Here is a 27107-nt window from a genome sequence, read left to right on the forward strand (position 1 = left end):
ATTTTTCTTGACATCCCCTTCCTCCTCCATGGCTTCCATCAGGGCTTCATGCCTCCTCGATCATTTTTGCAGAACGAGTTCAACCTGTTTTCAATTATTTTTGCAAAATCAGTTTTGTATATTTTTTTTAGTAGAATCAGTTTGCATATTTTTTTAATAGAATCAGTTTATAACAACATATTATCAACATGATTTTGGGAGGAAACAATGTCAACGGGAAGGTTCATTGCTTCCCGTTGTGATTCTATCAAACCTAAGTTACATTGGGTCATTTTTCTTGAAAGTATCTATAAACTCACGTGAATGGTGCCATTTCACCCATTATTAGAGCAAGTGATTAAAGATTTTTTTTATATACTAAAATTCTTTAACCACTTAAGGTGCTTTATAAAGAGGAAAATGACTTCAACTTGTGTATGCATATACCATTCCTTCCACATAACGGTTTCTCTATTACATAATGAAGATATGAAGAACCTATAACTCAAATTTTAAAATTCAATTAATTCAACCTCCAAAAAAAAAATGGAGGTCCTTAGAGCTATTGTTTCTTGCTGTCTGGGGTGTTCCACCACCTTTCTTTGTTTGAATTTGATAATTTTTTTTAAGAGAAAGAAAAACGAAAAGGCTATATAAGAAGGAAGCAGTAAGGAGAAAATCCACTTAATAAAATTGTTCAAGAGCAACAACAATAAGGGAAGGGAAGGGAAGTTCCTTCCTTCCTTGTAGTTTCTCCACATTAATAACTCAATTATCAACTTGCTTCAGTAACTCTTCATGTGCGTTCTTCTTCCTAATGCTAACAAAGCTCTTTCTTTTTTTCTTGGTTCTGGTGCTAAAACTTTGAAGCAGGCTATCAGATGAGCAGATAGAGAAGGAAAGAGAAGGAGAAATCAGGCCAATATTTATGGAAGAGAAGAGAAATAAAAGATGAATGAGATGGAAGTGTGAAAAGACATTACAACAACAAAGAGTATCTTCATAAGTTAAACTCCAGAGAAAAAGGGGAATGATATCATCTTCCACATATATTAACTTATGTCTCTTTTTGAAATGTTAAAAAAATGTTGTTTCAATATAAAATTAAGTATTAAAAGTGTAATCTATGTGTAATTTTTCTTAAGTATGTAATTAGGCACTTATTTATATGTTATATATCAAATTTACTTAAATTCGTCTAGTCCACGCCTAGGTACTAGATCCCAACCTGCCAACTGACTAGTGCCTAAAGTTTTTTAAAACATTGGTATCAAATACTTTTGTGATCCAATAGCTAGTAATTCTTTAATGTGATTATTTAATTAGAAAAATGAAATATATTGATGGTGGTATATCGCTTTTGATAGGGTAAATTACATAGTAGCCCCTCAGATTTGAGGTCTATTACAATCGCATACAACAACTTCAAAACATTTCACTTTCATACCTCAACTACTATTTTATTTCAATATAGTACCTCCGTTACATTTTCCATCCATTAATCCGTTAAATGCTGACGTGGCTGCCACATATATGCCACGTGGCTGCCAAATGTCTGCCACATGGCAAATAAAATATTTTTTTAATTTTTTTTTAAAAAACCTGAATTTTCTAAAAAAAAAAAGAAACCCATATCCCATATCCCTCATCCCTCACCCACCCCCCAGCGACCTCCCCAGAAACCTAAATAAAAAATTGAAACAGAAGAAGAAGAAGAAGAAGAAGAAGAAGAAGAGAGAAGAAGAAAAAAAGCCCAGAACCCTTCCCTCCCCCCTCCCGCCCCGCCGCGACCCGCGACCCACCTCCCTTCCTCCCCCGGGCTACCTTCCGTCGACCACACCCCCCTCCCGCGCCGCCAGATCCCTTCCTCCCTAGAAGAAGAAGAAGAAGAAGAAGAAAAGCCCAGAACCCTTCTCTCTCACCCCGCCGCAACCTGCGACCCACCTCCCTTCATCCCCCGGGCTACCTTCCAATGACCACACCCCCCCCGCACCGCCAGATCCCTTCCTCTCCCCAGCTACCTTCCAGCGACCAACCCCCATCAGCGCCAAGATCTCGTGATTTTCAATGTGGGTGAGTTTTGAAAATACTTTGAGTTTGAGATGATTTTTGGACTGGTTTTGTGGTAGATCCACCTAATCTCGGGTGCAATTTTTGGGGTTGGGTGATGGGGATTTAAGGAGTGAGGTGTGTAGAAGAGGGAAGTGGATGCGTGCGAGGGTAGGTGCGCTAGGTTTTTTTTTTCTTCTTCTTTCTGGGTTGCAGGTTGGGGTAGCGCAAGATGGGTGCGCGCGGAGGAGGTGGAGCTAGGTGCAGAGAAGGAGGTGGAGGATGGGTGCGGACCGTCAGACTTCACCAGGTATGGGATCTGGGTTTTTTTTTGTTATGAGGGGAGGAATAATGGGATCTGTGGTTTTTTTTAATGGGAACTGGGTTTTTGTGTCGGGGGGAGGGGGATAATGGGATAGGGGTTTTAGAGCTTTTTTTTTTTTTTTTTTTGGTTCAAGGTTCAGGTACATGGGGAAGATCTGGATTTTCTAATTATTTTTTTTGTAAATTTAGAAGATTAAGGTTTTTTTTTTTTTTTTTTTTTTTAAAAAAAAAATTGCCACATGGCATACATTTGGCAGCCACATTAGCATTTAGCGGATCAATAGATGGAAAATGGAACGGATGTATTATTTTGAAATAAAATAGTACTTGAGGTATGAAAGTGAAATGTTTTAAAGATGTTGTATAGGATTGTAATAGATCTCAAATCTGAGGGGCTACTATGTAATTTACCCCTTTTGATATTGTAGTTTTGACCGGGTCACGTTATTAAATTCAAATAATATCAATTGTTGCCTGGAACTTATTCTTGAATCAATTAACTAAGCGACAAACATTTCCTTTTAACATACTATTTTTAAATAATACTATAGATTTGATTAAATGTCATAGTTAATGTTTTAAATTTTAGATTTGATTTCAATCAAAATTATTTATTTTATGAATCATCAAATGCTGCGTATCATTGAAGAAGAATTCTTTTTCATTCATATCTTTTTCAAGGAAAAAACAATATTCATTAAGAAAAGAACACGTACTCAAACATGGAGGGCCTTGATAAAAATTTTGCCGGGAATTTCAATGAAGGGAAAATGAGTGTCCCGCACATTCAAACAAAGAGAACTAACCTCCTAACAGTACAATCAAATCAATTACTATCTAGGACAATCTTCCAATAAAGCATCCATAATTAAATCTGACGGATCTTCAAACCACACCATCTCAGTATCACTACCACTTTCTGTGCATGCTAGCCGATGTGCCACCTGATTGGCTTCCCGTTGAACATGGGAAGCTCTCACCTTGGGAAATGAAGGTAACAGCCGCCTAGTGTCATTGATAATTGGTCCCATAATGGACACATCCTCTTCTTGTCTCTTCATGGCAACGAGTACAATAGCAGAATCCCCTTCAAAATACACAAGCCATTGGGATCAACTCCTTGGCAAACAATAGAGCCCATCTAGCTGCCAACAACTCCACCTGCAACGGAGAGGCAGCATGCACAATGTGGACCCAGAGTGCAGCGACAAACTCACCCTCTTGGTTCCTGAAGACGACCCCTACTCCACCCTTCTATGCACTTTTCACCCATGCACCATCAAAGTTGCATCTCACCCAAGTTGGAGGTGGAGCACTCCAACTTTGCATGCTGCGAGTCCGAGGCTCCTTACGCATTTAGTGGCATTGATGATAGGACGCAAGCCACTCCTCCACCCTAAGAGACACCTCCCTAGGTGTTGTTTGTGATCCTTTCCAAATCAAATCGTTCCTAGCCTTCCATAAACTCCATATAATCATCAATAGTAACTCGAAAAATGAATCAGGAAGAGAAGAAGCCGAGGAGCAACCCAATCTTTTAGTGGCATACCTCTGAGTTGTCTTACTCTTAACCCAAGTGTAGAAAACCAGATGGTAGCCGCCAAAGAACAATCCCTTACCTCGTGCTTGACTATCTCTACTTGGCCCCCGCACACCAAACACTCATCCACTACCAAAATACGCCTTCGTTTAAGGTTTCGTTGAGAGGCAGAGCATCTAAGAACCCCTCCACACACAAATTTTCACTTTTCCAGGAGCACCTGCATTCCATAGCATCTTCCATAAAACCATGTCAGCCCACCTGCGATCCCCGATGACCATTCCGTTACTTCCACAACAGTAACATCATTCCTTGTTAAATGGTATGCGATTCTAACCGAGAACTTACCATTCTTTTCGAAGTGCCACACTATATGGTCTTCCACATTCCGTAAGCTTAATGGTGTATTCAAAACAAATTCAACCTCCTCCGGACAAAAACTTGCTTGACTAGGGGTACATCCCAATACCGTGTGTCCTCAAAAAATAAATTATTAACAGTGGCCTCACTATTCCAGCCAGCCGAGGTCGTACTCACAACCTGAAAGAAACTTTCCCGGGGAAGCCAACCATCTTTCCAAATCCTTATAGTAGAACCATTCACAACTTGCCATCACATGCCCTTACGAATCACGGTTCTTGAAGCGAGGATACTCCTCCAACAATAAGATGCGTTTATAGTAACGCGAGCACCTAAGAAATCCAAATTTGGAAAGTATCTTGCCTTAAAAACTCGATATAAGCAAGTGAATCTTGCTTTGAGGAAAGTTTGTAAAGTGAATAGTGTTGCTACAATAATCTTTTGCCTATAAATTGAAAACATACAAAGGAAAGAAATAGGAGTTATGAAAGACTCGGCAGAGAAGAGAAATGGAAGGAAGAGAAAGAAGAGAATAGAGAGAGTTATCTTTGTACTCTATTATTCCAGATTATAAATGAAAGCACCCTGCTACCTCGAAGACATACTCCAATCACAATTACTATAAATGAATCTCGTAAATATTGTGTTTTATTTACTTTATATTCCACTGTCCACACATCACCGATTTTACAACATCTTCCACAATATATCCAAAAAATCTTTGAGTTCTAACATTTTAACTATCAATTGATGGTGATATATTTCTTTTGATATGGTAGCTTGGACTGGGTCAAGTTATTATATTCGCTTGGACTGGGTCAAGTTATTATATTCATATAATATCAATTCGTGCTTGCAACTTATTCTTGAACCAGTTACCTAATCGACAAGCATTTCCTTTTCACATCAAAATTATTCATTTTCTATATCATTTAATGTTACATATTATTGGGAGAAAAATTCTTTTTCATGCATATGATAACCTAAAAGTTACAATAAGAGGGAAAATATTACAAAACTATCCATTATCGTATGCACTTTTAAAAAAATATGATTAAATTAAGAATCAACTCCAATAAATAACAAAATATATCTGTTGCCTTTTACACTTTTGTTAATTTTGTCCATTAATCTTTTTATTTCATTCGGTCTAACTGTTGGAAATTTAAAAATGTGTGGGAGGAAAAAAATAGGTATGTGAATAGCATCTCACCTAGGAAATATCATTTACTTCTTTCCATGAAATGATGTTTTTTTCTATTCTTCCTTTTATTAAATTGTTGGAAGAGTAATAATTTCCGTAATTAAATTCTGTTGCAAGCGCCAATTGTCGCCGGCCATTATATAGTTTCTGTAATTATATATGGCTGTGCTTAGTCTAAAACTCTCCCATTAGCAGCATTCTACTCCAAAACCTTGCCATGAACCCACTCATATCTTTGCTTCAATGCCTTGTACTAATTATTTCTCTCTTTATCACAATCTCAGTTTCTGCTACACTCTTTAACATCCCGCGGCTAAGTCCGAATGCTGGAGCATTCGTACAAGGAAATTATTTTGCACACGACCACCCAAAACCTTTGTCTGCATTTGATCCAGTTACAGAATTTCAAACATTTTATTACAACCAAACACTTGACCATTTCAACTTCAGGCCTGATAGCTTCAATACTTTTCAGCAAAGATATTTGATCAATTTCAAGCATTGGGGAGGCTCCAATATCAGCGCACCAATATTTGCTTACCTTGGTGAAGAAGAAGCCATTGATGTTGATCTATCTATTATTGGCTTTCTTAGTGAAAACGCCGATCAGTTTCAAGCTCTCCAGATATTTATCGAGGTACTTACGAAAGAGTTCCATCTCGCCATATTGAGTTGTTGATGTTTTCAGAAATGTTCTCTTGCAAAAGCTTATTCACACATACTTGATTATCAACCTTAAAGTACTTATCGCAAATATGGGGTAGGCCAATCTGTCTGGCGGTATGTCCGCCATTGGATCCGACCATTTCAATAAATTGGAGTAATTTAAAATATCCTTTATCAACATAAAAATATACAGTGTTATCAGGTGAATTTTACCTTTTTTATTGTTAATTTGAACTTTTATTTTTCTCTTTATAGCACCGTTACTATGGGCAATCAGTCCCATTTAGATCAAGGGAAGAGGCATTTAAAAATGCAAGCACTATTGGGTACTTCAACTCAGCTCAAGCAATGGCAGATTATGCAGAGATCCTCATACATGTAAAGAAGCAACTCCGCGCTGAACATTCTCCGGTGATTGTTATCGGTGCATCATATGGTGGAAGTGAGTGATTCCATTTTGTGAATGTTACGATTAATAAATTAATGTATAAGTAATTTTTTTGTTAATGTTTTAATTTTCCTATTCTTACACTTGATGCAGTGCTTGCTTCATGGTTTCGGCTAAAATATCCCCATGTCGCTCTAGGAGCTCTAGCCTCATCAGCTCCAATTCTGTACTTTGAGGACATTATTCCACCTGAAAAAGGATATTATTCAATTGTTACCAAAGATTTTCAAGTAATATACATACACATATACATATACATATGTATATATAAATATACACACACATTATACTTACATATATATATATATATATATTCGAACATATGATTTAGGTTTTATCGAAGAAACCTATTCACCCTCAACCCTCCTATACTAGGCTTCTATAATACAATTTAAATCGTATATTTAAATTAGTATAGTTAATGTCACTTAGTACTACGGTCTAGTGGTATTCCTTTTCACTTGTAAGTAAGAGGTCTTAGGTTCGATTCTCACCAAAAGTGAGTTTAAACTACATTATTGTTGGTCCATTGTGAGGCTAAACCCACCACCTTCCCCTTAGTGTAAATAATATTACTTGTTCAAAAAAAAAAAATAGTATAGTTAATATGTATGTCTTAGTAAACAAACGATTAATTGTGATTTATGGGCATGCATGTGTAGGAAGCCAGTGAAACTTGCTACCAGACCATAAAAAAGTCGTGGTCCGAAATTGATGATATTGCTTCCAAGCCTGAAGGCCTCTCATTTCTTAGCAACAAATTCCGCACTTGCAGGTAGGTAATTACAGATTGCTAGGTAGATAATTTTGATGATTATAAGTATTAATTCGAAGGAATTGTTATAAGCATTCTAAAAAATTCTTCCAGTTATCTTCCGTAGTGTTTAGTGACGTTTTCTTTGAATTTTCCGCCCTTGCTCTTTTGTTTTCATGTCAAATTGCATGTTGGGATATGTTCATCCCGAAACCACCACTAAATATGATGGTTTCATTGAAAATATTTAAATCTAATCGTTCATTTATACATTGTATTAAGTCTAATGATTATCGTTACATACTTGTTTCATTGTCACATGTTGAACTTTTCACAATATTAAGAATTAATTCTATGATTTTGTCACTACTCTTTTGTTTTCTTGTCATTTACATGAATTGAAAGTTTACATATATAAGAAACATTATTAATAATTCACATGATTAGTTTGCTCATTCCCCTGTTTGTTTAATTTCTTGTTTTTTTAGTCCGTTGACCAGGTTGTCTGAGCTGAAGAACTACTTGGATAGTTTGTATTGTGAGGCAGCTCAATACAATAGTCCACCAAGTTATCCAGTTACTGTTGTCTGTGGCGGAATTGATGGAGTTTCTTCTGGAAATGATACTCTAAGCAAAATATTTGCAGGTGTTGTTGCATATTATGGAAACAGGTCGTGCTATGTTAATGAACCCAGAAACCTATCTGAAACAGATGTAGGGTGGCGTTGGCAGGTAATTACGTATATCTTGTCACCTTATCTTAATTGATTTATTATACATGATCTACTTAAAAATTATTAACAAGGGTTTCAATGATAAGGCTAACTTATAGTTCACTAAGTTCAACTGCATATTAGTTTTCATACTTAAGATCAAATTCAAAGTTTGACTCTGTCGTTGATTTAAAAAATTATTTATTGATATAGCATGTTGTTGACCCCAGAAACTACAAAGCCTACGTGGCGCACAGGTCGAGTAATTAATGAGCTAACTACGTCCTTCGGTGAATGCGGGGCGTGCCAACTCGTCGGCCGAGCTCGGCCGAGGAGTAAATTTGTTGATGTTGCGTTGGGTGCGCGGCTGACTTCTGCGTCTTGCGATTGCGGCCGAGAAAGGAACACGTCTCGGCCTCTTGGGCTCTCGAACCTGAAGACAAGGTTACTATTCTTACAAAGTTCAATATCAAATTCGGCTTTCAATGTGCCGAACGTAATAACGTGTAACACCTCAATTCGCCGAGAAGGCTGATGAGATGACCTCGACCAATAAGGGTTAGAAACCCTTCTTGACCGAGACTTGGATAGGTAATCAACCGTTCTCGCCGCAGTGCTGTTAATGCCAACGGAAGATACTGCGAGACCGATTGATTCTACGGTGACAGAGCTATCTATGCCGACTTAAGATATCACCGGTTGCTTCCACAGTGCTGTTGATGCCAACGGAAGATGTGTCAGCGAAAAAAGAAAAAGAAAAATCACAAGTTGTGAGAATTTGCGCAGGGCAATTTTGTATTGATTTTCAGGGGGCTTGGGATGATGTGCAACCTCTTCTATTTATAGCAATGGCTCCCCCCAAGGTCGAGTTAGAAACCTACTCGGACTAGGTTTTCTTTCCCTGATCAGCATCAACTCGACCAGTCCTACCTTCACTAGGACTGTGAACCTAGTCCTTTACCTGAGCTGGATTCGCTTCCGAGTCCTGCCGAGACTCCTTATTGCACTAGGATTCGACCTCTTGCGTTATGACCTAGCCGACCTAGGTTTGGAGGCCCACGTACTGAACGATCCGTGGTATTCTTGTCGCAAGGCCTCCCGGGCCGAGAATGACCCTACACTCGGCCCAAACTGTTATTTTGGGCCCAAACATTGCCCCCTCGCTTCTGAGGTCCTCGGCCTGAATTCTTTGGCCGAGTTTTGGCCTTGAAGAAGCGAATCTGTCACTCAAAACCCTAATGCCCGAGTTCCAAGGCGCATTTATTGAACACGATTGCACGATCTTGATCCTGCTAACCAAACTTGCCACGTGGCGTCCTTTAATACGGCCAACCCCAATGATGACGTCCAAGGCGTGCGGCTGCCTGAACCGTCGACATTATGACCATTATCTCAATCCGCGAGCCACTTTCTCAGTTCGTGAGCCCACTTGTCATCGTGCAGGCGTCGAAACGTCTTCCGCCATTAATTTCGCCGTCACACGCAATCGTGCGCCCCCAACATCTGAAACCTTCGGTCTTCTCAACTACATTTCCCAAATGTTCATCATGATCAACGATTCTTTCGGTCGATTTTGCCCCTTTGTTTTGAATTTCAAACGATTACCCTTCCTGCCAAAAGCCTATAAATACTGAAAATCTCTCATTCGCACTTTACGCTCCCAAAACTTTCTGAAAAAACTCTCGCTCTTATTTTCCAGCACCTTTCTTTTTCAAGTCTTCGTCTTCAAATCTCCCTACCCAGAAAACCCTTTTACACCGTGCTTCCTTCTTACAATGGCGTCCTTCATCTCCAAGCTTTCCAAGGAATGTGACCAGCATCAGAAGATTCTTGATCGGAGCTCGATCAAGACTATACGGTTTGAAAGTGACATGAGCACCGTCCACCAAATCTTGGGCCCTCTCTTCAAAGCAACCGTACCATCAACTATCACCGAACTTCTTCAGGAACACTGCTTGTCACCCTTGTTCCAAGGGTTTGAATGGTCAAGATGGGAGGCAGCGAAACCCCAAGGCTCCTGGCCTTCGACCACTACAACCTGGGCAGCCTGGGTCGTTCGAATGGAGAAGCTATTCGGCGAGCAATGGAAAGTCCTCGGCCTTTACGACGCCATCCTTCTTTCGTCTATGGACATCGTTCTCGACAAGGAGCTTCTCCTAACCGCCTTATGCTTCTGGTGTTCGGCCACCAACACCATGGTTCTCCCCCTTGGTCCTATCGGCCCCACCATTCTTGATGTCACTGCCATCTTGGGGACTTCAGCAACTGGAATCCCCATCGATGCTGCCCTCTCCGGATATCGGTCGAATCTCGACCTGAAGACGCTCTTCGACCGACGAGCTTTTGAGACGTTGAGCCGTGAGGGTCATATCCCCTCAAAAGAAGACGTTCAGAAACTCCACAAGAACTTCTTCAACTACAACACCCTCTATCTCCATTTCGCTGGCCGAGGAGAAGAGGCCCTGCGGGAAGGGGAACATGAAGCTTTCCTTTTCTACTGGTACAACAAGTACATTTGTTGTACCAAATCGAACAAATGCCTGGTCGAGAATATGCCAGTGGCCAAGGCCCTGGCTAGCGGTCATGTCCTGGCACTTGGCCCCAACATCTTGGCCCATCTCTTCCGTTGCCTGGCTGAGACGACCCTGCACAAAATTGACCCATACCAGAATGGTCCTCTCTGGGTCTTTCAACTCTGGCTCCAAGTGTATTTCGCCTCCCTTCGGCCAGCAATCGTCGATTTCTCACCCACAGAGGCGCTTGGACCTCAGCTGGCCTCTCGACCAATACCCCCTCACCGAGCCGAAGAAATATTTAAATTCTTTTTCGCCCTCGACGATCTCTCCAACGATGAGTTCCTGATATGTCGTCGTTGGGCATCCTTCCTCAGTCAGGCTACCTATATCGGCGTGGAGCGCAGATGAAGACGCCGACCTTCGTCAATCCTGGGGGTCATTCGTGCTTGCTCGCGACCTCCCCCTCGGTTGCGATGGAAAACGAGCGGGTTGGGAAGTGTATCATCCCAACTTCCTTGCTGGGCAGCTTGGCTACCTCCAAGGTAGCCTAGTCCCCATTCTCTCCTCTCGGTCCGTCCTAAGTCGCGGACGCGAACCTGGCTCCTCAGAGAAGGAGTGCGCCGACGCCAAGAAGGAGTTCCAGGAACGGTGCCAGAAATTTCGCCTTCGACCGGCCACTCCAGAGACCCTTTGCACCGACACCTTCGGTGATTGGTGGGACAGTTATACCCAACGGTTTTTTTGGGTCTCGGTCGATACCATTGTGGACACACTTTTTGGTGGTCGACCTAAAAAGTCTTCTGCCCCCCAACCCCAAGGTAGTTGCTTTATTTCTCCTTTTTTCCTTCAACCTTGCATATTGATTTGCCTCACTGAATTGTTTTCATCCTTTTAGGTAGTCGGCCTTTGAGAAAAGCGGAGGCTGTTGCCGCGGCCACGGTCGAGAAAAAATCGGCCGTGGTTAAAAGGGGTAAAGCTGCTGGTCGGGCCGTGCTGACCAAACGACCTCACCCAGAGGCCGATCCGGTCATCGAACCTCCGCCGCCTGCCAAGTGGGTAAAACAGCTGGCAAAGAAGGGCGCACGGGAGATCCACGTAATCTCCAGTCAAACTACAGTGGCGACGACTCCCAGTGTTTCCCCTCCTCCTGCCGTTGTTCAACCCTCGGTCGAAAAACAGCCCGCCCCGGCCGCAGCGACAGTTCGAACGCGGCCTATCTCTGGAACTGGTACACCAGTTGTGCCTCCCTCCGTCGAGGAAGCATCCGCTCCAAAAAAGGTGGTTTCTACGACCGAGGGAACAGCCCCTGAAAATCCAAAACCCTCGGTCTTCATTCTGGAAGAGAGTGAGGGGAGCGACGAGGTCCCGCTGGCATACCGTCCTCACTCTCGTCGGCAACCTCTCCCAAGGTCCGAGATGGTGGCTCAATCCGGCCCCTCCACGGATGATCGTGGCAAGCGCCCGGTCGAGGAATCGACGGCGGTGGCCGAACCCCTCGCTCCTTCTCAGGACCAGGATGTCCCTGCCTCCTCCGAAACGGCTGTTCCAGTCGGCCCATCTGCAGCCGACCGGGGTAAACGCCCGCTCGAGGAACCTGAGGCAACGGCGGACTCGCCCGTTCATCCTCAAGACCAGGGCTTCCATATTCCTCCACAGGAGGTTACCTCGGCCTTCATGAGTACCTTCGACCATCTTTCCTTAATTGTTTTTTTTTAGAATTCTAAACGAGGAAAATAATAAATGTCAGGTGCCTGTACATTCTTTTCACCGACAATTCTATGCGCCGAAGGGCGTTATCTATATTTCTTGGCCGCCTCAATGGCCATCAAACGTAGATAACCTCTATCGGCCACGTGAACTGAGAAGCAACCTGAGACACTGGGCTCGGCCATTGAGTTCTTTAGGTTCGAACAACGATCCTGGAGACATGGCCGAGGTCTCCTCTCGGCAGGTTAAAAAAAAACGAAACCTTCTTGCTATTCTTGTCGTGACTTCCTTTAAGCCTAAACTGATTTGTTACGCGCAGGCTTCGTGGGAGGTCGAATTCAAAGCCCTCATCTCCAGCACAACTGCCGAGTCCGGCCCTTCGGCTGCTCCGACTGAGGCTGCCGATCCAACCGCTCTAACCCAGCTGTGAGAAGTTCTGTTGCTTTCAGCGCCGCAAGTACTCGAGCGCAACGGTCTTGATATGCTTGGCGTGTGTCTAAACGATCTTGGGGCTGACGGTCCCCTGAGCGGAAATGCCATCATTCAGGCATCGTCTGCCTTGGAGCGGGTTCGGGAGACATTTAATGTCTTCCAGACCGCTCTAAAGGCCGAACAGGACTTGCAAGCTGCCACGGCCGTTCAAGACACTCTCCGTCCGAAAATCGACGCTCTAAGGGCAAAAGGAGAAATATTAGCCGAGCTCAACCGTCAGATGGCCGAGTTGGCAAAACGTCGGTCGGCCGTCGCGTCCGAGCTTGCCAAAGACTTCGAGTCGGGCGGAAAGGATCGCCTGACTGAGTACGCGGCGACAACGAAGCGGGTTGAGTGGTTGAAGCTGGACAAGAAGAATCGGCAAGCTGAAGTTATCATGGCCGAGGTGCGGTGGTTGGAATTGAAGGCCCTTCTCAGCACCCTCCTACCTTCTTCCCCTTGAATGTACTTAGTTTTAACCTGACTGACTTACTTAGCTTGTACATGTTCATCAATCTTAATGAAATAATTTTGTTTATTCCCGCATTTCCCATGTGACCGGATAGTATTTCTTCAAAAACTTCCCATTGATCGGTACTCTGTGCACTACACCGGTTCGGTCTTTAAGATGATACGCCCCTTTTCCGTATACTTTATGCACAATGAACGGCCCTTCCCAATTCGGTGACCACTTGCCGAACCTATGATCTTTTAGCCCTACGGGCAACACCGTTTGCCACACTAATTCACCCTCGCCGAATGTTTTCTGTCGCACCTTTTGATTATAGGCCCGCTCGGCAAGATGTTTTTGTGCCACCAACAAGTTGTAAGCGTCAAGCCGCGCTTCTTCCAAATCTTCTAATTCCTGTCTCATGGACTGATTATATTCGGCGCTAAACAAACTACTTTGTTCAATTAATCGCAACGAATTTATGCTCAACTCGACTGGTAACATTGCATCATGTCCGTAGGTTAATGCGTATGGGGTTGTCGCGGTCGCCGACCGGGGCGTTGTTCGGTATGCCCATAATGCCTCGTTCAACTTCAAATGCCACATGCCAGGCCTTTCTTTTATTATTTTTTCGAGGATGCCGATCAACACTTTATTACTTGCCTCGGCCTGCCCATTCGCCTGTGGATAATACGGTGTGGACTGTTCCAGCCAAATTTTCAAATTTGCCGTGTATTCTTTAAACCTTTCAGCTGTGAAGATTGTTCCATTGTCGGTTATGATCGTTTCTGGTACACCGAACCGGGTCACAATGTGTTCCTCCACGAAGTCGCAAACCTCTTTAGATGTTAACTCGGCATATGATTTTGCTTCGACCCATTTAGTAAAGTAATCAGTTGCGACTATTATCCATGCATGCTTAGCAGCTCCAGAAGTCGGCGTGATTTTGCCGATTACTTCCATGGCCCATCCTCTAAACGGCCATGGCTTAATGACCGAATGTAGTGACTCGGCCGGGACCCTTTGTATAAGCCCATAGATTTGGCACTGTATGCATCCTCGTGCAAACTCGATACAATCTTTCAGTATTCTCGGCCAAAAATAGCCGTGTCGTCAGAGTAGCCATCGCATTTTCCGTCCGGATTGATGAGCTCCGCATACCCCTTCATGAACCTCTGCGATCGCCCGAGCATTCTCTTGGGGGCCGAGGCATAGTAATAACAAACCATCTTCACCCTTTCGGTATAACTTGTTCTGGTACGTGACATAGTTCGTGGCATGAACCCATGTCCTACGACTATGTTTCCCGTTAGGATTGTCAAGGTACTGCATAATGGGTGTTCTCCAATCATCCGGTATCACCTCAGTCGTGCAAATCTCGACAGAGTCCTGCCGATCTACCAACGAAGGTAAGGACATAACCCTGGTGCGTATCACGTCGTCCCGTCGGAGGATTTGCTGGTTAACCAAGGCTGGGTATAACTGCCGTATCACTGGTATCTCTTGGCCTAGTTTGCCCCCCGGGAGTTGTGCGCCGGAGGTAATTTGAGCCAATTCATCTGCGTCGGTATTATGACACCGGGAAATATGTTGAAATGTAATACCGTCGAAGGATTCGGCCAAATAGCTGGCGACCATATGGTAAGGTGCCAGGGTACAACTCATGCACCGAAAGGAACCATTAAGTTGGTTAATCACAAGCTCGGAGTCACCGAGGACGAGGGCGCGGGTTGCCCGCAGGTCATGGAGAATTCCAAGGTCGATGATTAGGGCTTCATATTCGGCCTGATTGTTGGTGCAGTCAAAGTCCAACTTAAGCGAAAAGAACCAACGATCGTGATTCGGGGATTGAATGACAATTCCCACGCCCGCCGAAGACGATGTACTGGAGCCGTCAAAATACATCGTCCAGTGGTTGTCGCGCGTCTGAACCATGCTGATGTCAACGTCGTTGCCCCCAAAACCGTATGGGGAGGGATGTTGAGCAAGGAAATCAGCCAATGCTTGGCCCTTGACGGCTTTCTGAGCTACATATTGCAAGCTAAACTCGGACAGTGCCATGGTCCATTTCCCAATGCGGCCTTTTACGATCGGTCGAGTGAGCATGTAGCGGATGACGTCGGTCTGCGCAATAACCTGGGTAACCGATGGGAGCATATAATGCCGAAGCTTGGAGGCGACAAAAAAAACAGCTAGGCACAGCTTCTCGACGGCTGGATAATTGATCTCTGGTTGACTGAGATTACGGCTGAGATAAAAAATAGCATGTTCCCGTCCGGCGTCGTTATCTTGCGCGAGGAGGCAGCCGATGGACTCTTCGGCCGCCGAGATATAGAGCTTAAGAGGCTTACCGCGCCGGGGAGGAACCAAGACAGGTGGGTTCGTGAGGGAGACTTTGATTTGCGTAAACGCCGCCTGATGCTCGTCGTTCCACACAAATTTATCTGAGTCCTTGAGTTTTAAGAGTGTGGAAAACGCTTTCATTTTTCCTGCCGAGTTGGCAATAAATCGGCGGAGGAAATTGATCTGTCCGAGTAAAGACTGGAGCTGTTTCTTCGTCGTTGGGGGTGGGGCAGTGATGATTGCACGTGCTTTATTCTCATCGACTTCAATTCCACGATGATGTACGAGGAAACCAAGAAAATTCCCGGCCGATACACCGAAGGCACACTTGGCAGGATTCATCTTGAGGTTGTGCTGACGCATGCGGAGGAAAGCCTGTCGGAGATCGTCCAGATGTGTCTGTCGGCGTTTAGATTTGACGACAACATCGTCGATGTAAACTTCGACGATAGTGCCAATTAAATCATGGAAGATGGTGTTCATCGCTCGTTGGTACGTGGCGCCAGCATTCTTGAGGCCAAATGGCATGACAACCCATTCGTAAGTGCCGAGTGCCCCTGGGCAACGGAAAGCAGTTTTGTGCACATCGGCTTCGGCAATAAATATTTGGTTGTACCCGGCATGTCCATCCATAAAGGATAAGATCGCATGATTCGCCGCGGCGTCGATTAACAGATCTGAAATCGGCATTGTATACTCATCTTTGGGAGTTGCCAGATTCAGATTTCGAAAATCGGTGCAAATGCGCAGTGCACCATTTTTCTTTAATACAGGAATGATATTTGCCAACCATTCGACATATCGAGCTGTCCGAATGAATCCGGCTTTCAAAAGCCGAACTAGTTCGTCCTTGACACTGAGTTGTACTTCGGTCGAGAATCGACGAGGTGGCTGACGGAAGGGTTTAAATCCGGGCTTAATATGTAATTCATGCTCGACCAGAGTACGATCTAAGCCGGGCATTTCATGATAACTCCAAGCAAAACAATCTTTGAATTCCGTAAGCAAGGTACGAAACTCGTCTTTCATTCGTTGGGGAAGTAAAGCACTAATAAACAAAAGTTGTGGGTCATCGGCCGTCCCAACATTAATCTCTTCTAAAGGGTCCTTGACTAGGGGCCGACGATCTTCGAGCTCGGCCGGGGCGGCTCGAATTTTATCAAAAGATAATACAAGCCCATTATCTCCCTCAGCAAGGAACTCGACGAGGTTGACGCCCGAATTGGGTTGTTTAGATATCGTATACCAATGGGTCAACAGTCGTTCCATAGTAGATGAAACCGCGGCCCGGCGTGTTTCCCGATCGGTGTCAAACATCGGCTTCGGGGAGGAAGTTGGCTAATCCGAGTCTCACCGAATCCTGCTGGACAGTCTCGGCGCCAACCTCGATAGCTTTCTGAACGGAAATCCGAGTCGGCCGTCCCTCTTCATTGAAGCCTTGCAAAGTAATGTAACCGACGTGATCGTCATAATACCGTGCTTGGATCATGTTAGCTTCGAAGGGCTGGCTATCGGCCGGATGAACAGTGACCGATTTGCCGTCTCAAAAGACGAGCACTTGGTACAATGAGGAAGGAATACAGCTGGTTTATCCAATCTCGGCCGAGCAATGCATTATACTCGGTTTTGGAATCAACCACGAAAAAGGCGGTCATGTGGGTGCGACCGGCAATATTCACAGTTAACGGAAGTACACCTTTGGTGTGGGATTTGTCGCCGACAAAACTACTCATTGTGATTCCTGACGGAATAAGTTCGTCATTTGAACGGCGTAAGGCCTTCATGATGTTCAGAGGCATGATATTAACGGTAGCTCCACAATCGACAAAAACTTTAGAAACTGGATATCCCTCGATGTGAGCCGTCACATATAATGGCTTTAAATGGTGAAGCTTGGCCGATGATGAACGAGGGAACAATTCGGCCAAAGCGGCCTTTAGACTATCATCTTTTGTTGTTGACTCGCCTTCGGCAATCGATACAAAATCAACATGGCCGGGTTCCTCGGCAACCACATCTCCATCGAGGAAATTTGGTTGAGCCATGCTTGATTGAAAATCGGCAGGTAACACATGGACCATACTGATTTCCATATTATCCAGGACTGACGGGCCCATCTGGTCAAGACCCTCCTCGTTCGGTTGGTCGGCGACTACGGACTCAGTTGTCGTCAGAGTCGGACAACGAGACTCTTCTGTCCCTTCTTCAATGACGTCACTCGACGGAGCTGCTTCGGCGACTTGTTGGTTCTGCATGCCCGCCTCAGGTAAGGTTGAGATTGACAATGTACTTGGGGTCAGAACCTGAACCTGCTCCTGGTAGTGTAGCCGAGCATCCCTAATGTCGAGATAAGCATCCAGACGAGCAATACGTGCGATTTCATCGGTCGTAAGGCCGAAGAGAGAAACCGCCGAAAATACTTCAAAGTGATATCGTAAATACTGAAGGTCATTCAGCGAGAAAGGAAGGTCGGCTGCATGGATATCGGTGTACGGGTCGACTTCAAATCCAAGGACACGAGCTTCTCGTATGTGCTGGAACCTTGCTTTCAATCCTGGATCTGAGGTCTTCTGGATGATCCGCTCAGCATCCGGACAAGTCAAGACCAGATCAATGGTGTCCTGGCATGCCTTCGGCAAACCATACAGATCGTTGGCCGAATGTTTCTTATGGAATTCTCGCATATACTCCAAAGACTCCCCAAGGAACGGGGGATGCAAATTCCGTCGAATTTTGACCAAAGGTTCTTGTATAGCCGGCGGGGATAATTTGCTTTCGGCCTCTTGCCTGAAATGTTCAAGGCGTGCCTTCATCTCCCCTGGTCGAATGAGAAGTTTGATCCGTTTATCAGCTTTTTCAAACATGGTCTCGACATCTTGATCGACCAGCCGTTTCCCCTGATCCAACTCTGACATAATTGCTGGAGGTGGTCGCTCATCATCAGTGGCAGCTGTGTCCTTCGGCCGCCACTTAGGGGCCGAAGTTTCTTGGGCTGCTCGTCGACGAGCCATGCAATCTATCCGTTGATGCCGGCATTTCTGAGATTTGGACAACGCAGTGTAGACACCCTTCGAAGAATGGTATGTATACCAACGCTGATCTCTAGGCTCGGGAGGCTTGAAGGTCTTTTGGCTCCGCGATGATTCTGAACTGCTAGAATTACGCTTATAGTAATCATCGTCATAGAATGAAGCATCAAAATCGAGGCGCCGCCTGACCGGGGGTGTCTCTTCCATCCGTACTTTAGGACCGAGCCTCTCAAAAACCCCGTGATGTTGGCCTTCATTGGCTACCTTTTACCGAGTTGCGGCCACAGGTTGCGAAGAGGGCTTCTCCTCTGGTTCACTGTCGACCTTCGCTCTACATTTCCTGCACAAAACCGCCGTCCCACTGTCTTCATCAGTGCTATAATCCATCATAGGTTTGACAATAGCGGGCCCCGTTAAAGCCGTAGGTGGTTTGTTTGAACGAAAATCGGCCATGAACCGTGGCCGAACATTCTGATTCCGCGGGCGTTGCGTCTCGACCACTTCGGCCTTGCCTTTCCCTTTGTCCTTGGGTAGGTACGCGTCGACCATATTTACTGTTGCCGTGGGGAACAGATCAGTATCAACACTCATCCTCTTCTCGGGAAACTTTAGTTTGCCATTATCAATCCAGCTTTGGACGTTATCGCGAAATACGACGCAATTGTTTGTCGTATGTTTGCTCGAATTGTGGTATTTGCAATACACCCTTCCTTTAAGCTCTTCGGCCTTAGGAATGTTATGACCATGCCGAAGCTTAATGATTCTTGCTTATAACAGTTGGTCAAAAATTACGTCAGCCTTGGTAATATCAAAAGTATAAACCTTTGACGGTTTTAATGTTCCTTCAGTGGCCGAACGACTTTTGGCTTCTCTAGAATCAACCTGAGTCAATGCCTTGCAAACGTATGGCTTATCTATCACTATCTCAGCTGCATCCACACTAACACATTCATCCTCGGTTGATGCATAATTGACAGTAGGGTTCTTGTAAATCATTCCCCGAGTTGGAGTCTTCGAAGTCTTTTCCTCGCGGAGCAAATAATCATACTGCTCGACATGTTGGGCTAATTCGTACATATCCCGAAAATTTGCCCCCAAGAATTTTTTTTTGTATTCGACGTCAAGGCCGTTCAAAGCAAGCCTGACAAATTCGACTTCGGGTAAAGGCACTCGGCACCAATTCCTAGCCGATTTGAACCTGGTAAGATAATCCATTGGTGATTCATCAGATGCTTGAGCCATCCGTGCTAATGAAGAGACTGACATCTCCATCCCCGGCCGATAAAACTGCTCGTGGAACTTCTCGACCAACTTCTCCCAGTTTTGGACGGAATTAGGAGGGAGATTGATGTACCAGGCAAATGCCGAGCCGGTCAATGAAAAATTGAACAGCCGTAACTTGTGGAAATCACTATTAACATCTCCGCATTGCGCGGTGAAACGAGCCACGTGCTCCAACGAAGACAGGGACGATTCACCGGCAAAAAGACTAAAATCTGGGATCTTGAAACCCTTCAGGTATCCAAACGTTTCCACGTAAGCTGGGTACGGATGAATAAACTTGGGAAACGTCGGCCCTTTCTTCATGGCCGAGTCGATCATCCGCTGAACTTCGGTCATATCAACAGGTGTTGCTTCGATCCTCTGGTCAGTTCCGTCTGACCTACTATTCGACCCTCCTCCTTTTTCCAAGTTAATTGGTTTGAGCGGAGCAGGAATAGGCTCGGCCGGTACAATCGGTACCGGGTTGTTTCCTGGTGGACAATGTTGGAGAAGATCGAAAGGCCTGCTGCCACCAACTTTACTAACCAGCATTTCGAGCAGCCTGGTTTGTCGATCGTTGGAACTGAGTATCGCGTCATGCAGCTTGTCAATGCCTCGACTGAACGTCTGCTCGACTGACCGAGACTGCTCGTCTAGTCGCTTTCGGAGAAACGACCTCGTTGGTGGGTCAGATCCTTCACCACCATCCTCGTCGCACTCATCTATTATCCCTTCATTGAGAACGCATGTGTTTCTGTTAGGGATCTCTGAACCACGGAGTTGACCGCCGAGATTAACTTCTCTCTCTCGGCGAGTCGCGCTCGTGGACTCAGGCGTACCAGCGCTAAGGGTATTCTGCGCCTGTGGCACACTTTGTCCTATGCTCTGACTCGGCAAATCGGCTGTCGACTTTCCCATAGCTGTTTTCTTTTTTACCGATCGTGTTTCAATTGGCATAAACTTCGTAGTTTAGTACTGGTCCCACTGGGCGTGCCAAAATGTTGACCCTAGAAACTACAAAGCCTACGTGGCGCGCAGGCCGAGTAATTAATGAGCTAACTACGTCCTTCGGTGAATGCGGGGCGTGCCAACTCGTCGGCCGAGCTCGGCCGAGGAGTAAATTTGTTGATGTTGCGTTGGGTGCGCGGCTGACTTCTGCATCTTGCGATTGCGGCCGAGAAAGGAACACGTCTCGGCCTCTTGGGCTCTCGAACCTGAAGACAAGGTTACTATTCTTACGAAGTTCAATATCAAATTCGGCTTTCAATGTGCCGAACGTAATAACGTGTAACACCTCACTTCGCCGAGAAGGCTGATGAGATGACCTCGACCAATAAGGGTTAGAAACCCTTCTCGACCGAGACTTGGATAGGTAATCAACCGTTCTCGCCGCAGTGCTGTTGATGCCAACGGAAGATACTGCGAGACCGATTGATTCTACGGTGACAGAGCTATCTATGCCGACTTAAGATATCACCGGTTGCTTCCACAGTGCTGTTGATGCCAACGGAAGATGTGTCAGCGAAAAAAAAAAAAAAATCACAAGTTGTGAGAATTTGCGCAGGACAATTTTGTATTGATTTTCAGGGGGCTTGGGATGATGTGCAACCTCTTCTATTTATAGCAATGGCTCCCCCCAAGGTCGAGTTAGAAACCTACTCGGACTAGGTTTTCTTTCCCTGATCAGCATCAACTCGACCAGTCCTACCTTCACTAGGACTGTGAACCTAGTCCTCTACCTGAGCCGGATTCGCTTCCGGGTCCTGCCGAGACTCCTTATTGCACTAGGATTCGACCTCTTGCGTTATGACCTAGCCGACCTAGGTTTGGAGGCCCACGTACTGAACGATCCGTGGTATTCTTGTCGCAAGGCCTCCCGGGCTGAGAATGACCCTACACTCGGCCCAAACTGTTATTTTGGGCCCAAACACATGTACACATTGTTTGCCATATAAGATGGTAGTAAAATGTAGTACGAAATTGTGGCCTCGTAATTTTTTTCTAAAAAATAAATAAATAAACATTTATGATTATGAACATTGACATGAACAGCTAGGTTATTGCTCAACTACGAATTACTTATACATATGGTTGTCACTCAAAGAGTTCCCCTAAAGAAAATCGAGTTCAGGGAATATTGCCTTTTTCTTTGGTACATGTTGCTTCACATTGTTGCCACTTCTATTAGCCAAGGTTATATTTATCAACTTTTATAGATACAAACTATAATTAAGGATTATGCACTAAGCATGATATTGAAAAGAGAGAAATATATATCTTTTGAATTTTTGCATGTTAAACTATTATACGTGTTTTCACAGTAACTTAAACTTAAATTCAATGGGTACTTACGTATGTACATTAATTATTCATAGTTAAACATTATTAGTTCCCTAGTGCACGTAATCCCAGGTCTTTAATTCCTATATCACGAAAAGAAAAAGAAAAAAAAAAAAAACTAGCAATATTTTATACAAACAATATTCTGCATTCAAATTGGCTAAATCAATTTAATTTGGCTAAATCTAGTTCTGCAATGACTAAATTAACTTGACTAAGTCTAATTCTGCAAGAGTACATTTAATATTATTAAGAATATATAATGTTTTTTCTCTTTGCGTTATTGATGCTCCTTTTTTTAATATAAATGAGTCACATACAATAATGTGACCCAACATTTTATTAGAAAGCGCATTAACAATATGGTCAATTTTATTTTTTAATAACTAAATTATTCATGAGTTCATAATACTGCCACTAATCATATATGTGATGATGGACGAGGATGCTAATACTGTGTACTGTACCAAGCAGACGTGTAGTGACTTGGTGATTCCCATGGGCGTCAGCAATGATTCCATGTTCCCACCTTACCAATTCGATCTGCAAGAATACATCGACTCCTGCAAAGCGTTGTATGGTGTCCCTCCTCGTCCTCATTGGGCCACTACTTACTTTGGAGGCCATGTATGTTTTTTTCAACTTATAAACATGTACATATATATATATACATACATATATATATACATACATACATATATCATACATATACATATATATATATATATGTGTGTGTGTGTGTGTATTCCACTTTTCATACCAATCTTTCAATTTCTTCATATATAATGCTTCAACCTATATATATCGCCAATGCTAACAAAAATTCTGCTAAACAGGATATAAAACTGGCACTCTACAGGTTCGCTAGCAATATTATTTTCTCCAATGGGCTCCGAGACCCGTACAGTAGTGGCGGGTAAGCACATGAAAATTCCTAGACTTAAAAATGAGTATAGTTCGACTTATTTTTTTAAACACATATAAAGTATGGTAAGTAGTTTCTTGATTTTATTAACTCTAATCGCAGGGTTTTGGAGAACATATCAGACACTGTCGTTGCAGTCCATGCAAAGAATGGTAAATCCCAAATTCACTATTTCCACAAGAAGTTAAAGCCAAACACAAAAAACAAAATAAAAGAGACATCAACGGTTCTTTATATTAACACAAAATCAACATTTATTATACAGGGTCTCATTGCTTAGATGTACTTCGATCAGATAGTACTGATCCAGGCTGGTTGGTGGAGCAACGAAAAACTGAGGTGAAGATCATTGAAGGATGGCTGGCCGAGTACTATGGCGAGCTTCGGGCATTCGAACAGTAGACGTCAAACAATTAATTAAGATCGTAGAAAAAGTTGATTAATAATTGCAAATATTCTTAGGCCAATTATCCCTTTTATTCCTTAAGAATTCGAGAAAGACATCCAGTAGAGGCCAATCATGTGTTGTATCCTCAAACTTTGTCTCAATTATCAGTTTATTCCGAATGTTTTCTATTGTTGTTTCGACCATTAAGTTAAATTTTCGACTAGAATCCAATGTGGTCCTTCTAAAGATTCCAGCTATAAAAGATATACACACTCAAGCCAATAAGGAATATTCAATAATCTTTGTAATGTGTGATCAGTAATATGATTTTTCAATCGTTTGCGGAAATTCCAAGCACAATCAAATGGGGATTTGGAGCCCTCTACATTTTTAATCACTGAAACATCATCAAGCTTTGATTAAGTTCTTGTTTTCTTAAACACACGTTGTGGATGCAAATTTCTGCCAACGATTAATTGCCGATAATGTAAAACTATATTAGTCTAATAAAATAAAACACATGAACTTATACATACTTGGACCAACCATTGATGAACTTTGAGATTCCTTAGACTCCAAGAAATCTTCTACACACTACTAACCCTTAGGCAACGACTCAATGGGGAGTTTTGGTGCTTTATTGGGTGCGTTACTATGTGCAGGGATCTCTTATGTTTATAGTGGCATTGATCTAAGAGTTCCCTCCATAAAGAAACCCTAAAAGCCCACATGTACAGCCTCTTACTTGATCCCCACGTCAACATTAGGGTTTTACCCTTTGATCCCCTTTAGCCTCTAGTTAAGTAATCCAATACTAACTAGGAAATCACCGGTTTTAAACAAAAACAATTCCTAAATCTTATCTTATAACTCACAATCCCACAATAACTATGAGACCATATCATTCCAGATGAATGCAGTTGGAGTAAAACTCCAACGGTCTCCCACTTGGGCGATTAAACATTGTGAATTGTAACCAATGAATTATAAACCAAAATTTCCTTAGTGACCATGGAATAATATCAAGTAAGTAGTTCAATTCAAATCTCAGGCAACAACAGCTACTTATATTGAGCTAACAATGCTTACAAACTATCTCAAATTGCAGACTTCATAACCACTAATACAAGCTTACATAGTCACAAGAGATACCATCATGACATGAAGTATGGCAATGAAAACCTTTATGTGTTCTCCATATATATATTTTCATGCTTTGGTCCTCCTTATTAGCTTCCAGTGAAACTACTCAATTTCTCAAATGAGACTGCTGTCAGCTGCTACTATAGCTCAAATATCGTTGTAATAAGCTATTAAAAATGAACAAATCAAACCAATACTTATAACAACATAAACAAACAAAAATACACAGAGACTTTAATGTGACATACTTCATAGATACCATCCAAATAAAATTCCCATATCCGAAATTTATCAAGCTAAAATAAATTAAACCCACATCAAAGAAACATACTTCAATGAGATTGAAGCTCCCACTAATCCAGCAAATCAAGGCTTACATGAAGCCCTATGCTAGTCACATGTTTCTTGAATGCTGCATTAGGCAATCCTTCGTTGAGAGGGTCTGCAATCTAAAGTGTGTACATCTATGTAATCAATTTTCGTTTTCCCCACCTTGACCTTCTCTCTAACAAATAGATATTAAAAATCCAAGTGCCTAGTGCCAGATGACCTTTTTTATTCTTAGAGCAGGAGACGACTGCCTTATTGTCACACCATACCTGTATAGGTTTTGAAATTGATTCCACCACTTTGCGCTTCATAATGAAATTCTTTATCCAAACAGCTTGCAATGTAGATTCACAAGAAGCCACAAATCCTCCACGCATGGTTGATGAGGTCATTATGCCTTGTTTTTTACTCTTCCATGCCACTGCACTTCTAGTCATCATAAACCCAAAACTAGAAGTCGATTCCATCGAGTATGGACAACTAGTATAACCAATCAATTCCAAATGGTCACTGTTTTTGTAAACCAACGTATACTCCTTGGTTCTTTGTAAATATCTCATCATCCTTCTTAGCTGCAATCCAATGAACATTTCCTGGTTTAGATTGAAACCCTCCTAAAACACTAAGTGAAAAAGCTATATCTGACCTTTCAAAGTACTAGATGGGTGAGGTCTAAGAAGCTAGGATATGAAGGTAGGGTTCAAGAGAGTAAAATGGGTTTAAGAACTCAGAATATAGGAACTTTAATGGGAAAATCTATGGAAGTAGTGGAAGTTATGGTGAGGAGAAGGATAAGTATTATGTGCCTCCAAGAAACTAAGTGGGTTGGTCTCAAGGCTAAGGATATCTTGAAAACTCAAGTTTTAAGCTTTGGTATTCAGGCACAAATAGAACGAGAAATGGTGTTGCATCATCGTGGAGAGAACTTGGCTAACCAACGTCACTTGTTGGTGATGGATGTATATATTAAAAGAGATAGAGGAAAGAACAAAACCTTGAAGTATTCAAGGACTAGATGGTGGAATCTAAAATGAGAAAAACAAGTCTTTTTCAAAGAGAAAGTACTCACCCAATGTGTTTGGGATATAGAGGGGCGACGCTAGCCAAATGTGGGATTCCATGGCTAGCTGTATCCAAAAAGTTGCAAAAGAGGTATTAGGAGAGTCTAAGGGTTTTGCTCTACATTAAAAAGGAATATTGGTGGTGGAAAGAGTAGGTTGGCAAAGGTTAAAGCTAAGAAGAAATGTTCTAAACCTTATACAAGAATAGAACCAATGCAAACTGTGCAATCTATTAAATAGCGAAGAAAGTCGTGTGAGAAGTGAAGCTAGTGGATTTTGACAATATGTATAAGCGATCAGATAACAAAGAATGAGAGTTGGATATTTACAAACTACCAGAGCAAGGAAAAGGAAGACAAGAGACTTGAACCAAGTAAGGTGCATCAAGAATGAAGATGAAAATGTTCTAGCTACAAAGAATGTCGTTAAAGACAGATGGAGAAATTATGTTCATAATTTTTCAATAAACGAAATGAAAGGAGTATTTCTTTGGAGGAGTTGAGTAACTCATTAAAGTGTAGAAATTACTCATTCTACCACCGAATTAGGAAAGAATAAGTAGTTGTAGTTTTGAAAAAGATGAAGTATAGAAAAGCAGTAGCCCAAATGATATATTGATCGAACTGTGGAAATTCTTGGGAGAGACAGGTATAGCATGGCTCACAGACATTTTCAATAGGATTTTGAAAACGAAAAAGATGCCAAATGTAGGCGAAAAAGCACTTTGATGCCTATCTACAAGAATAAGGGAGACGTACAAAATTGCATGAACTATAAGAGTATTAAGTTATTGAGTCATATAATGAAGCTCTGGAATAGAGTATGTTGAGCATAGACTAAGGCAAGAAACACTGGTCTTGGACAATCAATTTGGATTCATGCCAATGCGCTTGACCATGGAGGCAACCTATCTCATACAAAGATCAATGGAAGGGTATAGAGATATGAAAAAAGATTTGCACTTGATCTTTATAGATTTGAAAAAAAATCATATGATAGCATCCCAAGAAAGGTTCTTTTGAAGATTTTAGAGAAGAAAACAGTACGAGCAACATATATCCAAGCTACAAAGGATATGCATGATGGGAGACTTTTATAAGAAC

General features: G+C 42.9%; 1 protein-coding gene across 1 annotated transcript; it reads left to right on the forward strand.

Moving 5' to 3' along the window:
* Positions 1-5518: 5518 nt before the first annotated feature.
* Positions 5519-23658, forward strand: LOC103413093 (uncharacterized). Its single transcript, XM_029088610.2, has 9 exons — positions 5519-6093; positions 6378-6564; positions 6664-6800; positions 7233-7345; positions 7813-8056; positions 22632-22784; positions 22994-23073; positions 23185-23234; positions 23348-23658. Exons 1-9 carry the CDS (start codon positions 5674-5676, stop codon positions 23482-23484), a joined length of 1521 nt encoding a protein of 506 aa, XP_028944443.1. The 5' UTR covers positions 5519-5673; the 3' UTR covers positions 23485-23658.
* Positions 23659-27107: the final 3449 nt, after the last annotated feature.

Source organism: Malus domestica, chromosome 11 (genome assembly GCF_042453785.1).
Source record: "Malus domestica chromosome 11, GDT2T_hap1".
Classification (NCBI taxonomy): Eukaryota; Viridiplantae; Streptophyta; class Magnoliopsida; order Rosales; family Rosaceae; genus Malus; species Malus domestica.